Raw genomic sequence first — 16,905 nt, 5'->3', positions numbered from 1 at the left:
ACATATGAGTAAATCAAAAGGTCTGTAAGTGCTTTCATTATACCAATATTAATCTTCAATGTCAATACTTTATATCTCAATTAATTTTTCAGCTAAAGGTTATCGTGAAGTCCCTGAAGGATGTAGTAAATGCATTTGTTCCAAGTGGAAAAATTATGCAGATCGTGGATCAAAAGTTGGTAAGAAATGTTATTTTCTACAATAAAATTTAAACACACACATATACACAGTTCAGAAAAGGCTTAAAATTTTGGAGCTTGGTAATACTAGAGTAATAGGACATAAAATTGTATGACACATATTGGCAGTTAACTGATCTTTAATGTTTTTTAAAAGTATAGACAACTTTATAGAGCAAAATATACATATTTTATCTGAGAGTATGGCATTTCCTTCCCTTTATATATACTCGGGTTTGCAAGTGCACTATTGAAAATTCAGTTTTTTTCTTAAATGCTTTGCATGAGTACCTCAGGGCAGCAGAGGTTTTTCCTAGCCAGCCCTGTATTTCATGGATTCCCTCAGTAGCTGTGACCGTTGAAACTCACATGGGTTGAATGTGTCTTATAGTTACACCTTATCAAACCATTTCATTTCCCTCCTGCTCATGCAGGAAGACTCCGTTTCTCAGCCCCTTTTTTTTCTTTTGGTGGAACCCATGGAAAATCTAGGGCCTGGGCCATAGGGCCTCCAGAGAGGTCCTCATCACCCTCTTTCAGTCTTTGCTCTGGGGCCCTCACTGGCCTGCAGAGTGCAAAGGATTAGGGAGGACACCGAGGCCCCATGGCAGATGCGTTAACCTCAGCACTAATGACATTTGGGGTGAGATGATACTTTGCTGTGGAGGGCTGTCTGTGCATCAAAGGATGTTTGGCAGCATCCCTGACATCTACCCACTAGATGCCAGTAGCACCACTTCACTTGTGACAACCAAAAATGTCTCTAGGTATCACCACGTCTACTGTGGTTGTGGGGATTGCAAAGCTACGCCTGGTTGAGAATCATTCTAGAGACTGGATTCTCAGCAAATCATTGCTATGACACTTGCATCTGCCAACCACCAGGCCCGCTATCCCTTACATTTATGCCCTTCGAGCCTTTCGTTAAGGCTCTCCTTTGTGGTCATACTAACCAGACTTCCCCGAAATACATTTGTTTGCAGGAGCAGCAGCAGAAGGGACCGGGGAGGGCAGCATGCAAAGGGTGCCCAAGTTTTATAATCAGACAACATTGGGGGTTGGGTTTTGTTTGTTCTTTAAACACTAGATTTTAAAGTTGGATCAGTCGCATACTAGCTATGAGTCCTTTGACAAGTTTCTTAACTTACAAAACTTCTCTCTCACCAAGGAGAATTTACTAAGACGTATTTTATATGGTGGTTGTGAGGGTTAAATGACACTATATGTAAAGCACAGTGCCTGGATATAATAAATAGTTAATAAATGTTTAGTAAGTCATTTTTGTTTGTTAACTTGTGGTGCTTTGAATTCCTAGGCAAACGCAATATGCTTAGTTAGGTCACATTACATATAAATAGCAACCTGGTGAAAAATGAGACTTGGAAATTTTAAACACATCTGAGCAAGAGGCGGTTAGTTTAAATCTTGATCTCATTGTTAGTGAATGGTTGCAGTTGATGATAAAAGTATGATGTCCACCATCGAATTTGCATATGTGCCCATTATTTGCTAATGGGATGCAGTAATCTTAGTTAACTCTTAGCCCAAGATAATCTGTTAACCAAGATTTTTGCTATGTGTGGGAAGGAAATAGTAAAGAGAGTGGAATGCCAGTGGCCTAAGGGTGAATTTGAGTTGAGAAGGAAGGAGTGCTTGTGGTAATGTTCCTTTGTTGTGGTCTTATTAGGTTATCCACATGGAATTATTCCAGTTTCCTGCCTCTCTGGAGAATAGGGTGCGATATGAACAATTTGAGAATCATATTAGAACAAATGAGCTGAAGGGTACAAAACAAGAGTTCTAGTATTAATCAATTTTTTAGAAATACATGATATAAAAGTATTTTTAAAAATAACACATCACCTATTGTGGCAGTATATAGAACAAATTATATGTAAAAGAACCAAATCTCAAAACAGGGCTTCAGGGCTTTAGGTCAAATGATTGTTAATTTATTTGGTGAATGATCATTAACTTATTTGGCTTTCAGCCTGGTCTACTTGGCAACTTTCCTGGCCCTTATGAGGAGGAAATGAAGGGGATTGCAGATATTACTGGCATACCTTTAGGTAAAGTTCATTTTTCAGCTTTTAAAAAATTTAATAAAGCACTTAAAATTTTTCTGTTGCGGTACGGTATACATACAGTAAAGTGCACAGATCTTAAGTACAGCTCAGTAGAGTTTTAAAAATGTATACATGCATATAATAGAACTCAAATCAAGATACAGAAAATTCCAGCCATCCAGAATGTTCCATCATACCCCTTCACTGATAATACCAAGTCCTCAGGTGACAGCTGTTCTGACTTCACCAGATTAGTTTTGCCTCTTGAACTGTTTATAAATAGAGCTGAACAATATGAACTGTTGTGTCTGGTTTCTTGTACTTTTCATTATAGGTAGTATACTATTGTATGAATAGGATATTTGAGTTGTTGCCACATTTTGGATATTAAGAATAAAGCGGTTATGAAAATTCTCGTACATGTCTTTTGATGGGCATATGTACTTGTTACTCTTGGGTATTATATACCTGGGGTATAGGGTAGCTGTATGTTTGTTTAGCCTTATAAATTCTTCCATCTAAAGCGATTGTATCCATTGATAGTCAGAAAAGTATAAGAGTTTTAGTTTTCTTCACTTGATACTTCAACACTTGATAGGCAGCCTTTTTATTTGAGCCATTTTGTTGAGTGTGTTAGAGTATCCCATTATTGTTTCATTTATATTTCCCTAATGACTAATAAGATTGAACAGTTTATTGATCTTTTCCTTCCTTCCTTGTGCTTGTGAAAATCGTATGACCATTTTTTATTTGTTTGGAAGAATTCTTTATATATTCTGAATTAAACCCCTTTGTCAGATATATGTATTCCAAATATCTTCTCCCGGTCTGTAGCTCGCTTTTTTATTATCTTATTGGTGCCTTCTGATGAATAGAAATTCTTAATTTTAATGAAGTCCAATTTCTCATGTTTTTAACAGGGAATGTTTTTTGTGTCCATTTAAGAAAGCTTTGCATACTTCAAGGTCATGAAATGTTCTTCTGTCTCCTAGATGTTTTATGTTTACTTTTTATGTATAGGCCTATGATCTACCTTAAATTAATTTTTGTATATGGTATGAGTTAGGGGTCAAGTTGCAGTTTTTTTTCCATGTGGAATATCCAACTGACTAAACACTATTTATTACAAAGACTGTCCTTCCTTTAACAAATTGCAGTGGTGCCCTTGATTTACATCAGATGATTCTATATATCTGATTCTTTTGGGGGACTTTCTATTAAGTCTCATTTATCTATTTGTCTTTCCTTATACCAATACCATGCTACTGCAATCACTAAAGCTTTATAGTAAGTCTTAAAGTTATGTAGTGTAAGTTTTCTAACTTTTTCTTCAAAATTCTCTTAGCTATTTGTATTTCCATATAAATTTTAGAATCAGCCTATCAACTTTTACAAAAGAGCCTACTGATATTTTGAATGGTTTTGAAATACTGAGTTTTCCAATCCGTGAAATTTCAACATTTATTTCGATTATTGATCTCTGAGTTGTATTTTTTTATTTTTAGGGAGGAGGTCTTGCGTATCATTTATTCATCATATCCTTCATCATATCATTCTTAGGTATTGATGTTTTTGGAAACTATTTTTTAAACTCCATTTCCAATTTGTAGCATTTAATGAAACAGGCTTTTCCTGCTATCCCAAAAGGTTTGTTTTTATTCTACCAAATAATAGAATTATTTTAAATAGCCTGTAGACCTTGGTTTTACAAGAGAGGTGGACTGAGAATTTCAGAAAATTAATAGTATTTATCAACCAAAGTGGCTAGATTTTTGTTTTTGCTTCTTTAAAAAAAAATGACTTAAAAGATAACCAGAACATACAGAAAATATATACTTGTAGCCTATATGAGAAATGTCTCTAATTCCTTTATTATGTAAATAACTCTAGCAAATAAATACCACATGTAAATATCTCAAGAGAAAAATGGATTAAGAAGATTAACAGATGATTCATAATAAAAAAAAAAAATGAGTGGAATTTCACCAAAATAGAAATCAAATGGAGATAAAACATTAGAGTAAAAAAAAAAAAAAACAACCATGTTAAGCCTGACACATTAACATAAAATGAGACAGAGAAAAAAAATGTGTATCATTAAATTAAATGCTAAGTGGTATTATTATTATATAGTTTTAGAAGAACACTCAATAACTAAAATATTTACAATGGATTTTCTTAGTAAACTCTGCTCTAATTTTATTAATAGTTCCTATATTTCTTTTCTTAACTTCAAATATTAGTCAAACTCTAAAAATATGGGAAAAATACATTTTCAGGATACAACCAAGAGCCAGATATATTAAATTGTCATATTTTAGCCCCTAAAGAAAACTGAAATGAAGTATATTGATGAAAAAATGTGGGCATTCTATTGTAGTAGAATTCCAACGTGCCCAGATGTTCACCTTGCCCAGTGGCTCCCCCTCCTGGTTCTTGTTTTATCTTCAGTCTGCAGAGTGTGTACAGGTTGGTATGACACCATCACCTGGCCAGCTAGCTAGCTATTCAGGCGCATTCAGACTGGTCTGCAGACATTTACGTATGCCAAAGTGAAAACTCACACAGTGATGATGGTTCAAATTTTTCTTAAAAAAGAATTTTCTAACAATGACTTGGTTCCGTATATTAACCAAAAATGTTCCTGTCTTTTCTCATAGGAGAGATTATTTCATTTAATATTTTCTATGAATTTTTTACCATCTGTACTTCAATAATAGCAGAAGACAAAAAAGGTAAATGGGTACTGAGGGAGGGTGGGCACTGCGGATTACAGAGTAAAAGAAAAATCTTCTAAATGAATGCAGTTAGAACCTGTAAAATGTAGGCTTACTAGCAAATTCTGTGGTATATCGCATATAGTTTTATGGATCTTAGTACATTTTTAAAAGTGAATTGGAAACTATCCTTATTTTAAGACTACCATAATGCCTATTAACGTTTAATTCAAGGATATCAAAGAACTTGGAAGAAATGTTTCAGGACTATAAACATTCATACCCTTTCTCATAGTCTGTTTATACTCATCTCCACGATTTGATATAAGTACTTCCAGCAGTGCTTCGTTATCTTCATATACATGATCCCAGACTCTCCTGGAAGCTCAGGACAGATCTTCTCCCATGGTTTCCCAGCCGAGAAACCCTTTGTAGACCAGCCTCACTTTCCCATCTTTTTCCTGGAGGATCCGCAGATAACAAGGCACAGGATGATTTACCTTCTCTCTTATTTTTGACCTATACCATGGGTATAAAGTCTGCCTATACCTAACCCTTGAGGTGCCCATCTGTAGGTGGCAGTGCCTGAAGGGAAGCTTGTTGGCGCGTCACTTTAGGTGAGGCTAAAATAGCTATGCCTGGATAGGACTATGTCATAGTGGACCAAAGAATGATTACTGATCCTTTTCCCATATTCTAATCTTACCTAGAACTTTGTGCTCTCAGGGTTTATGTGGGGATCTGGCTGATGTGATGGGGATGGCAGTTTGCTCTTAAGACCTTCTGGTATCAGGATGCCGCTTAATTCTTATTGTTGGATTTAACAGTTGTTAATGTCAGTTAACCAAAATTAAGTGCCCAACTTTGATTTAAGATTAATGGTGCTATCATAACTGCTACTACAGGTCTCTTTTGCTTACTTTCAATTAGGTCATCTAATACATGGGCGAAACATGGATTTTGGAATATTTCTTGGGTAAGTAAAGAAAATGATGTGTTTCAAGTCCTTAAGAAAAATAGTTGTATTACATTGATGAAAAGTAAGTCACAAGTATTGTTCAAAGTGTGACCAGAAGCGAAGAGACTGGATTCCTTAGTTTTGAGACAAGATGGGCACACTTTTAGTTATTTGAGAGTTTGTAGAGTTACACCTAGTGAACAGGAATCTGGAGCATGCTTGAAGGCCCCAGATGCACATTTAGTTTGTTTAAAAGAAAGGATAGCATCCTATTTTATATCTTCTTGACTCTTCTGAAAAAAAATTGTAATGGTGTTTAAAATTAGAGACTTAAATTTGAATCTGGAGTTTGCTATTTATAGGCTGTTATATTGGGAGAAATACTTATCTTCTCTGAGCCTCAGTTCTGTCATATGAAAAATTGAAGATAAAACCACCAATTTTGCGAAGTTCTTGTTAGGGAGGATTAGGGTACTAATTAGGGAGTAGGGTACTCATTAGGGATTAGGTAGATAAAGGACCTAGCATAATGCCTGGCCATGATCATCATATTCATCATTCTCATCTTCGTTCTTAAATGTCACTGAAATTTGTCTTTCGTAGGTGGAATGTAAATAATCATTCCTGGGTCGTAACTGAGGAACTAAAACCTTTAACAGTGAATTTGGACTTCCAGAGAAACAATAAAACTGTCTTCAAGGCCTCAAGCTTTGCTGGCTATGTGGGCGTGTTAACAGGATTCAAACCAGTAAGGAATCTACTGTTACATAATTTTACAGGTAGCTCTGTCCTGTTTTTACTGTGAAGGATGGAATCTAAAGATTGAGGACCAAAGAATATGAAGCCCCAGTTCATCCCTTTGTACTTCTCGTCGCCTTCATAGCTATGAGGTCTCATAGCAGAGAGGAGGAGAAAGGAAATAAAAGTTTTTCAGCTCATTTTGGGGAAAAAGCATGTGACTGGATGTTGAGGGCTGGGAATATACATCTGAATCTGGTCCTGGGTCTCCCACTCAGGCAAGTTAGGCCCTAATTCTCTGCACTTCAGTTTCCTTGTCAGAAAGTGTGGCCAGTAACATCCCACCTGTTTATCTCATACACTAGATGTAAAAATACTTTGAACTTCTAAAAAAGCCCTGTTAGTAGGTGATAGTGTCATGGTTTTGATTTATCATTGTATGCCCCATTCCCAAATCTGGGCTTTGATATTCCGTGTAAAAGTACAGTGAGAGGGCCTTGAACAGGGTAGTCTACATTTCTGACTTCACACTGCTTTGTCTTTTTCTCAGGAACTGTTTAGTCTTACACTAAATGAACGTTTCAGTACCAATGGTGGTTATATGGGTGAGTAGAGGATTCTTAAATAAAATAGGAACTTTATAGATATTTTAAGAGGAGAGCTAGACTTTGCCTTCTGGTTAATACTCTCACCTCTATCAGGTCTTGTGACACTGTGCTTGATCTCTTCCAGGTGTCCTAGAATGGATTTTGGGAAAGAAAGATGCCATGTGGATAGGGTTTATCACTAGATCAGTTTTGGAAAATAGCACAAGGTAACTGGGTTCCTTTATCAAAATGTTTTAAATTATTGTTATAATTGATTAATATTAGTTTAAGGTGTACAAAAATGTTTTGATATTTGTATATATTGTGATATAATACAGTATTATTTACCGTAGTCACTATGCTATACATTACATCCCTAGGACTTATTTATTTTATAACTGAACATTTGTACCTTTTGACCTCCTTTACCCATTTTCACTTTCCTACATCCCCCTGCCTCTGGCAACCACCAATCTGTTCTCTAAGAATTTTTTCTTTGTGGTATTTGTCTTTCTCTGTCTGATTTATTTTACTTTGCATAATGCCCTCAAGGTCGATCTACATTGTTGGAAATAGCAAAATTTCCTTTGTTATGACTGAATACTATTCCATTGTGTACACACACACCACATTTTCTTTATCCATTCATCCACCGATGGACACTGACGTTGTTTCCATGTTTTGGCCGTTGTAAATAATGGAACAGTGAACATGGAGGTGCATATATCATTGTGAGGTAGTGTTTTCATTTCCATAATCTAAAGGCCCAGAAGTGGAATTGCTGGATCATATGGTAGATCTATTTTTAGTTTTTCAAGAAACTGCCATACTGTTTTCCATAGTGGCAGCACCAAAATATATTCCTGCTCACAGTGCACAAGGGTTTTCTTTTCTCCACAGTCTTACCATCACTTGTTATTTCTTGTCTTTTTGATAACAGCCATTCTAACAAGTGTAAAGTGATATCTCGTAATTTTGATGTGCGTTTCCCTGATTAGTGAAGTTAAGCACCTTTTCATGTACTTGTTAACCATTCTTTTGAAAAATGTTAGTGAGAAGTACTGCCCATATTTTTAAATGGATTTTTTTGCTGTTGAATTGTATGAGTTCTTTATTTATAGTATAGTATCCCCTTGTCAGATATACAATTTGCAAATATTTTCTCCCATTTAGTAGGTTTCCTTTTCATTTTGTTGATAGTTTTCTTTGCCATGCAGAAACTTTTTATTTTGATGCCGTTTACTGTTGTTTTGTTGCCTTTTGGTGTCAGATCCAAAAAATTATAGCCAAGACCAAGGGCTAGGGGCTTACCACCAATTTTCTTCTAGGCATTTTATGGTTTCAGATCTTATGTTCAGGTCTTTAATCCATTTTGAGTTGATTTTTGTGTCTGGTGTAAGATACTGGTCCACTTTTATTCTTTTGCATGTGGCTCTCCAGTTTCCTGACGTTTATTGAAGAGATTGTCCTTTCCTTGTGTATTGTTGACTCCTTTGTTATAAATTAATTGACCATATATGCATGGGTTTATTTCTGGGCTCTCTATTCTGTTCCATTGATTTATTTGTCTTTTTATGCCAGTACTATACTATTTTGATTACTGTGGCTTTGTAGTATAGTTTGAAATTAGGAGGCGTGATGCCTCGGGGTTTGTTCTTCTTTCTCAGGATTGCATTTGCTATTCAGGGTTTTGTTTTCTGTTTGTTTTTTTTGTTTGTTTTCATTCCATATAAATTTTAGGATTGTTTTATTTTACGTCTGTGAAAAATGCCGTTGGAATTTTGACAGTTATTGTATCAAATCTGTAGATTGCTTTGGGTAGTATGAACATTTTAACAATATTAATTTCCCAATCCATGAGCATGTCTCTCCATTTATTTGAGTATTCCATTTCTTTTGTCATTGTCTTACAGTTTTCAGTGTACAGATCTTTCTCTTCCCGGGTTAAATTTATTCCTTGGTGTTTTATTCTCTATGTTGCAATTGTAGAGGGGATTGTTTTCTTAATTTCTCTTTCTGATAGTTCATTATTAGTGCATAGCAACTGATTTTTGTATATTGGTTTTGCATCCTGCAACTTTACTGAATTCTTTTATTCTAACAGTTTTGTGGTAAAGTCTTTAGGGTTTTCTATATGTAATATCATGTCATCTGCAAATAGCAACAGTTTTACTTCTTATTTTCTGATTTAGATACCTTTAATTTCTTTTTCTTGCCTAATTGCTCTAGCTGGTACTGCCAATACTATATTAAATAAAAATGGTGAGAGTGGGCATCTTTGTCTTGTTCCTAATCTTAGAGAAAAAGCATTCAGCTTTTCGCCTTTGAGTATATTAGTTGTGAGCTTGTCATATATGGCCTTTATTATGTTGAGGTACATTACCTCTATACCCACTTTGTGGAGAGTTTTTATAATAAATGGATATTGAATTTTGTCAATGCTTTTTCTGCATCTATCGAGATTATCATACAATTTTTATCCTTCATTTTGTTAATGTGGTGTATCACATTGATTGATTTGTGGTTGTTGAACCATCCCTGCATCCCTGGAATAAATCCCACTTGAACATGGCATATGTTCTTTTCAGTGTATTAGTTTATTTTAAATTACTCATATTAAAACATAAAAATATTTTCTAGCATGTCTTCCATTGAAGAACTATTTCAGAATTTCTTAGGTGAATCTAATGGGATTCTAACATTTGTGTGTGTGTTTGTGTCTGTGTTTAAAGCAAGGAAATAAATTGATCTGTTTAAAAAGTGCTAGAGATACTGCCACTATGAAGGGGACCTGTGAGTTTTCTTGATGTCAAAAAAAATCACCCATACACAAAATAAAAATTATACAATAAAATTTACCTGCACAGGTAAATATATGTATGCTTTACTATTAAAGTGTACAGATCAAACTCTTGGAAATCATTAACCAATGTCACCATAAAAAATTAATTAAAGAGGGGAAAAAAAGGAAACAATAGAAAATTTAAAAATCAATCAATCAATTGAACAATCCTAATACCTTTTAACCTAGAAGTTATATTTTGTGCTGAAACAGGAATCTTATAATAGCAAAACTGCCTTTAGCAGCACTCTATCAAAATGACCTAGAATAAATGGGCATCAACCCTATTTTTCAGTACTTTCCAGGTTTAGTTTCCAGGTTTACTGTCTGTTCCTTAATACTGTCTCCCCTTGTTCTCCTTTTGGGTGAAAGACATAGACAGTAAGGGAGGAAGTTGATCTCTTGAGGCTGTTCTATTTGTCCTTCAGATCAGAGGGAGCATCTCACATCTCGGTGTTTCACTGCATACGAGTCAGGAATTGCTCCTTCCTGATCCATTGTTTATCACCTCCTTTTAAAAAACATGTCCCTCAGTTATTTGTTTTCGCTCGGTTTCCACAAGCAAAATATTTGTATTCCAAGTCAACTAAAAATGTTTCCTTTTTAAAAAATGTTTCTGTGTAGTTATGAAGAAGCCAAGAATATATTGACCAAAACGAAGATATTGGCCCCAGCATACTTCATCCTGGGAGGCAACAAGTCTGGGGAGGGCTGTGTGATTACACGAGACAGAAAAAAATCTTTGGATGTATATGAGTAAGTACATTTGTTAAAGAAAATAAGCAGAAACTAAAGCATAGACTGACACATGTACAAGTTAAAAGGAATGAAGCCTGAGGAGTCTCTCTTTTTGTATCTAGACTCAACTCCAAGCAGGGTAGATGGTATGTGGTGGAAACTAATTATGACCGTTGGAAAAGTCCCCTCTTCCTTGATGATCGCAGAGCAGCTGCAAAGATGTGTTTAAACCAGACAACCCAAGAGGTAAAATTCACCATACCATATACAGAAAGAAATGGTGACCAATAAAAATTAGTTCTGGCATCTTCCTTTGGCCTTTATAAACCCCCTATTATTCGATATCTCTGGACAGTCCCCACTGAGTGTTTTGTTCTTTTTAAAGAACAGAATTTTGCTGTACTTCCCTTTCTGATCTAATGCTGGATAACACTCAGTGAAGTTGAATGAGAAACAGGCAAGATTTAAAGAGGGGAGGAAGAGAGAAAAAGTGATTCATTTGAAACATTACTTCTGTTTCTAACAGTGACCCCAAGGGAAATTCATTTAGGGGGTTGGAGGGAGGTTGGTTGAAGAACTTACTGGTTTCTAATGACCCATTTGTGTGGATAAGGCTACCAACATCTATCTTTAACCTACTGAACAAAACTATTTTTGTGTTCTAGAATATCTCATTACCAACTATATATGATATCCTGTCAACCAAACCTGTCCTCAACAAGGTATTTTAAAAATATATACGTGTGTGTGTGTGTGTGTGTGTGTGCGCGCGCGCGCGCGCGCGCCGCGCATATTGGCTTTCAGGGAAAGAATTTGGTCCAGTGTTTTATCTTTCCCTATTCTTTTGGATAAATCTCAGCTAGAATCCCAAGTCACATCTGGCTTAAGAATGATTTTTTAAATGTGTTCGTGTGGCTAAAATATTAACTGTTGGGATGTGACAAACTGATCACTGTGGCTTGATGTCAAGTTTTGTCAGGTTAGTGTTTCTAGTTTTACTTACAAGGCCTTGAATGAAGGGTAGTATTTTAGTCTTGACTTCTCCCTATCAGAAATCTTATTGTGTACACTACAACTAACATCTAAAACTTGACAAAACAAAGTCTGAAGTCTATTTTAAGTCAGAGCTTTGTGTCTTGGTGGATTAGGGTTTCTCTTAAACATCATTACATCCTTTCATCTTTTTCCCCACACTATAGCTAAAGAATTCAACAGGTTTCCTAATCATTCACTTTGCTAATAGTCCTTCATTGTGTATTCTGGGTATGTTCACCCTGATTTTCCCATTTGTTCCTTCTATTCTTTGGTTCTTTTTCCTAACCTTCCCTAAAATCAGCATGCCTCCATTACTTCTGCCAGAATAAACTCCTTCTGCACATTACTGTTTGGATCAGAACCTGGCTCCTGCAAGAGGCCCTCCTTAAGTCCACTGACCCTGCCACACTTCTCATTTTGTCCATGCCATTTTCGTGGGAGCTCACAGTGGTTATTTAAGTTCTGTTGGTCTCCCTGAGTGGGGGAGCCTCGCAACCTGTGTGCCTGCCTCGTGTCCCTCACTGTACATGCTTTATAGATAAGGACAGCCAAAGCTAAACTGTTCATACTCCACAGTATACTGTTAGGCTTTGCATGATTGCAGATTATACACTGAGGAGGGCTAAGTCTTAAAGCACTGGAGAAGCAGTGTACTGCTCAGGAATAAAACCTTGTAAAGAACTGAAGATTCTCTCCCAAGCCTACTTATATTCATGACCTGGAATAAGTCAGTTGTTTTTATTATCACTGACTTATTATTAATTATTATTTGGATCTTTATGTTATATATTTATTTTTACATCTTCTACATAATATAATACTATATAATAATATTAAGTAACTTCACAAGTAAAGAAATGCTAATATTGAAAACATTCTTAAAGTAAAAATAACTTTTCTTTCAGCTGACTGTATTCACAACCTTGATAGACGTTACCAAAGGTCAATTTGAAACTTACCTGCGGGATTGCCCAGACCCTTGTATAGGTTGGTGAACACACACCTGGTCTACAAAATGCGCTCTCCGACATGAAGCCAGCCGCTCACGTGTGGCCAAGCAGAGCAGCCATCTGATCTCTGTCCAAAGACTAAGACCCAGGGCAGGTTCTCTTTAAGGCATGAACCTGTTCTTCTTGGTATGTTTACAATTCATAGGCTATTTTTGCCATAACAGTTGATTTTATTTACAGTTAATTTAAGTGAAGTACAGCGATCATTTAGAATTTGCTGCTTTTCATTTCACTTTGACATTTGGGGGTGGGGATGGGCAATTAAACTATTGTGGAACCCACTTCTATGGAATGAATGAAGTAAGATTCTCTGTGGGCACCGAATCCAGGACATCCATGTAATAGTTACAGTTAATAGTCCACATTATTTTCACTTTTATCTACATATTTTTTTCTGTATAACAGTCTTTTTCTCTTGGTCTGCTACTAAAATCAATATACTACTATCTTTGCTGTTTCTGACAGCAATGTAATTTCACTGATTGGAGGGAGAAGAGACAGACATTCAACTGTACATTTCCCTTAATGCTCAGTGCCCGCACCTTTGATTCTGACTAGTACTTTTGGGGGTTTGTGAAGTAATCAGTATGCAAAGCAGTCTTTTATGCACAGAATTGAAGTGTTTCCTTTTTCGTAATTGCCCTACCTCCCAGCAACCCCAGGAAGTTAACTTCAAAAACTGGGTCCCAGGTTCTGTGAATGAATAGTAAACAGGTCAAAGAATTGTGGAAAATTGGAAGTGTACCCATTAGTTTAAACTTTCCTAAGTATCATTCATTTAATAAATAAGTTTTGAGTTTTCCTTCTGATCAAAATGTATTTTTTAAAAACGTTACTAAAAATGTTTTTCAGAAGTCAGTGTATTTATGAAAAGTGCTAATCAAACTTGTTAACTTTACACATGTTCACAGTCAATTGTGAAATGTATGTCAATTGTGTACAACTTTATCCACTTCATTTTCATATGTCATTTGTATTCATGACAATCAATAAAGTCATTGGAAGCAGTGTCGGCAGTCTTGTATCCTGAGTGTTAGTTTGAAGGTGGGGGTTATTATGGAGAAATCAAAGCTATGTAATATCTAAATTAAATTACAAGAGTTATATGTAAGAGGGTTATTCAACTTATGACTGAATGGTCACAATTTTACATGACTAATCCTTACCACCTCTTAACCCACTGTTATCAGTGCAGTGTGCAGGTGTTCAAAGGCAGCTTTTCCTCCTTTTTTTTGCTTCTTCAAAACTATAGTGAATTACAAGAGGGTTTGTGTTAAAATAGGATTTGATTAATTAAAAAAAAACTCTACTGTGGATTTTGTCCCTTTTATAAAAAAAAAGTGAGGTAAACTTGTATTATTTTTCTAAAGTAGCCTTTGCTATGCATAATAAAGAGGTGAGATGCTAATTTGTTTCAGACTGATTCCTCAGGACATCAAAGCATTGGGAGGAAAACTGGAATTAAAATGTGAGGTAGGATTGTTTAGTGATAAAAAGCAGGTTCTAATATAGGATATACTGTAAGCCTAATTATATAATATTTTATACATGTACTTATGCATAGATATACATCTAGGATATAGAAAGATATTTAGGAGGATGTTTACAAGCAATTCCCCTTGGATAGTGATGTTAATTGCTATTTTAATTTGGAGTGGACATTAATGAGACTGTATTTTTAGAAATACTGGATAAAATTACAGGACAGGTTGGATCCAAACCATGGGCTATATAATTTTCCTCACCTAGTTTTAAGGACTCTGATTTAAAATGAACCACTGAGTCAACCTACATTCCTTCACACGTCTCTCTAATAATAGCTAACTACCATAAAGGACTTATGATGCACGCTTCACATATATCATCTTATTTCATCTTCTCATACTTGTAATCCTACTTTCTCAAAGTTGAACTGACAGATGGCGTTTGAGCCAGGTCTGCTTTTTAGGGTGGGTGGGGATTAGTATTCCCTAGTGTATCTTTTTCCATCCTTTTAGTTTTTAACTTACAGTATTTGTACATGGTAGATGTCTTAAAAGTGCACGTAGCAGTATTTTAAAAATATAAAATCGAACAACTTATGCTTTTCTCCTAGAGCACTTATTTTACATTTACCATAATTATTGATTTGTTGGCATCTATTTCTACAATCTTAGATCTGTTTCTACTACCTTCTAATTTGCCTGCCCTTTTGGAATTACCATTTTTTTTAGACATTTAAAATTATTTTCCTCTGTAAGTTTAGAAAACACACTTTTTATTTCTGTATAGTGGTTATCCTATAAACTGCACCAAGACTATTTACCTTATCAAAGCTTAAAGTTAATACCTGGATATTATTCCATTCGAATACAAAAGGGCTTAGAATATTTTAACTCGATTTACTTATCTCCTAACTTATATTCTATTTGTATTTTGTTTTATCTGAACCCAGAAAGACATGAATATTGTTTCACATGGTTAAAACCATTTAGACATAAACACATATTTACTATATTCCTTCTCACCACTCTCCTTTCCACCTAGGATAATTTTCCTTCCGATAAATGAACATTTTATTTAGCTATAGTGCCTACTGACAAAAACAACTTTCAGTATGAAAATGTCTTTACTCTGAAAGAAATTTTTGCTGAGCACATGGTTCTAGATTAAACTGTTATTCTTGCTGATATCGTTACTGATAAGCTGTCAGTCTAATTATTATTCATTTGAATCCATTGTCTTTTCATTCTGGTTGCTTTTAGGGTCTTTGTTTTTTCTTTGTAGTCCTGAAGTTTCTGGATATTTTAAAAATATTTTTCTTATTTAGAATTTGTTGGATTTGTTGATCTGTGGATGGTTTATTTTTCATTATTCTGGATATTCTCAGCCATTCTCTCTTCAAATGTTTCTCATTTCCTTCTGAAACTCCAATTAAAGACGCATGTCAAACCTCCTTGTTCCATTTTCTAAGTCATAACCTATCTTCGGACTTGCCATATCTGTATCTTTAATTCTCTGTAATTTCTTTAAGTCTGTCTTCCAGTTAAGTAACTCTGATTTTGCTGTGGCAAATCTGCTGTTTAAGCCTTCCACAGTTTCTAATTTCAATTATTATGTTTTTTTATATGGTGAATATTTGGCTCTTTTACAAATCTAGGTTTTTAAAAATAGATTATTGGTCTTTATTCATATTTTAAGTCTTTTACTTTATTAAAAATATATTCTGGGCTTGAAAATTGAGATGTCTGAAACCTTTGCCGGTCTGATTCTGTTTCTGCTAGTTCACATTTGTGATGCCTGTTTCCTTGTATGTTTTGTTTTTTATTTGTGACAGCAAACATATTCCTATGTAACCTTATCTGTGGAAATCCTTTGAGGACTGGGTTGAAAGTAGGTTTCTCCAGAGAGGGTTTCATTTACTTCTGCCAGGGCCTGAGAGCACTACCAATGTAAATTCTTGCTGAGGGTTTTATAGATCCTAGATAGTGTGTGTATTCAGGACTAGGTTGTGGTTCTGACTTCTTAGGGAAGATCCTCACACCAGCAAAAGATCGAGATAGGCAGCTTTTCTTGCAGTATTCCAGTTGCAGGTTACTTTTCCCTGTTACTCTTATATTGAGAATATAACTCTTGGTGCGATTGATTTTATTCAGGAAATGGCGCTGGAAGTGTTTTTTTACACTTTGATTACTGGGCTGTATGTCCTGACTGCTAAACCCCTTGTGGCCATGAAAACTGAAAAAAAATTTCACTGGGTTTGGTGAGTGACATTAAGTTAAAAGCCAATTTCAGGGCTTCCCTTATTTTTCTTATCCTTTAGTTTTTGCCTCTGAGTGTTCTTTAATTTCTGATCAGATCTCTGCATTAAAAGAACTGTTTCTGTGTAGTTGAATGTAAGTGTAATTATAAATCCAGAAGACAGGAAAATATTTAAAGAAATATGGCCACAAATTTTCCCACTAGAAACTACAGCTCAATGAACTCTAAGTATAACAAACCTGCATGAACATGTGTGTGCAAATATGCTCACACACACCACAGAGGCATATCATA

General features: G+C 35.3%; 1 protein-coding gene across 1 annotated transcript in view; it reads left to right on the top strand.

Annotated features, from left to right (window-relative positions):
• ASAH1 (N-acylsphingosine amidohydrolase 1) overlaps nt 1-13,886 on the top strand; it is a 29,474-nt gene extending 15,588 nt beyond the window's left edge. The window contains exons 4-14 of the mRNA XM_016130066.2: nt 93-179; nt 2,170-2,248; nt 4,906-4,980; nt 5,893-5,938; nt 6,524-6,668; nt 7,209-7,263; nt 7,391-7,472; nt 10,712-10,843; nt 10,948-11,071; nt 11,491-11,547; nt 12,766-13,886. Of these exons, the coding sequence (XP_015985552.1) occupies nt 93-179; nt 2,170-2,248; nt 4,906-4,980; nt 5,893-5,938; nt 6,524-6,668; nt 7,209-7,263; nt 7,391-7,472; nt 10,712-10,843; nt 10,948-11,071; nt 11,491-11,547; nt 12,766-12,855 (972 nt within the window). The 3' untranslated portion in view covers nt 12,856-13,886. The remainder of the gene's footprint in view (nt 1-92; nt 180-2,169; nt 2,249-4,905; nt 4,981-5,892; nt 5,939-6,523; nt 6,669-7,208; nt 7,264-7,390; nt 7,473-10,711; nt 10,844-10,947; nt 11,072-11,490; nt 11,548-12,765) is intronic.
• The last annotated feature ends 3,019 nt before the right edge of the window (nt 13,887-16,905 follow it).

Source organism: Rousettus aegyptiacus, unplaced genomic scaffold, assembly GCF_014176215.1.
Source record: "Rousettus aegyptiacus isolate mRouAeg1 unplaced genomic scaffold, mRouAeg1.p scaffold_m13_p_11, whole genome shotgun sequence".
NCBI lineage: Eukaryota > Metazoa > Chordata > Mammalia > Chiroptera > Pteropodidae > Rousettus > Rousettus aegyptiacus.
This window is presented reverse-complemented; position numbering and strand designations above follow the sequence as displayed.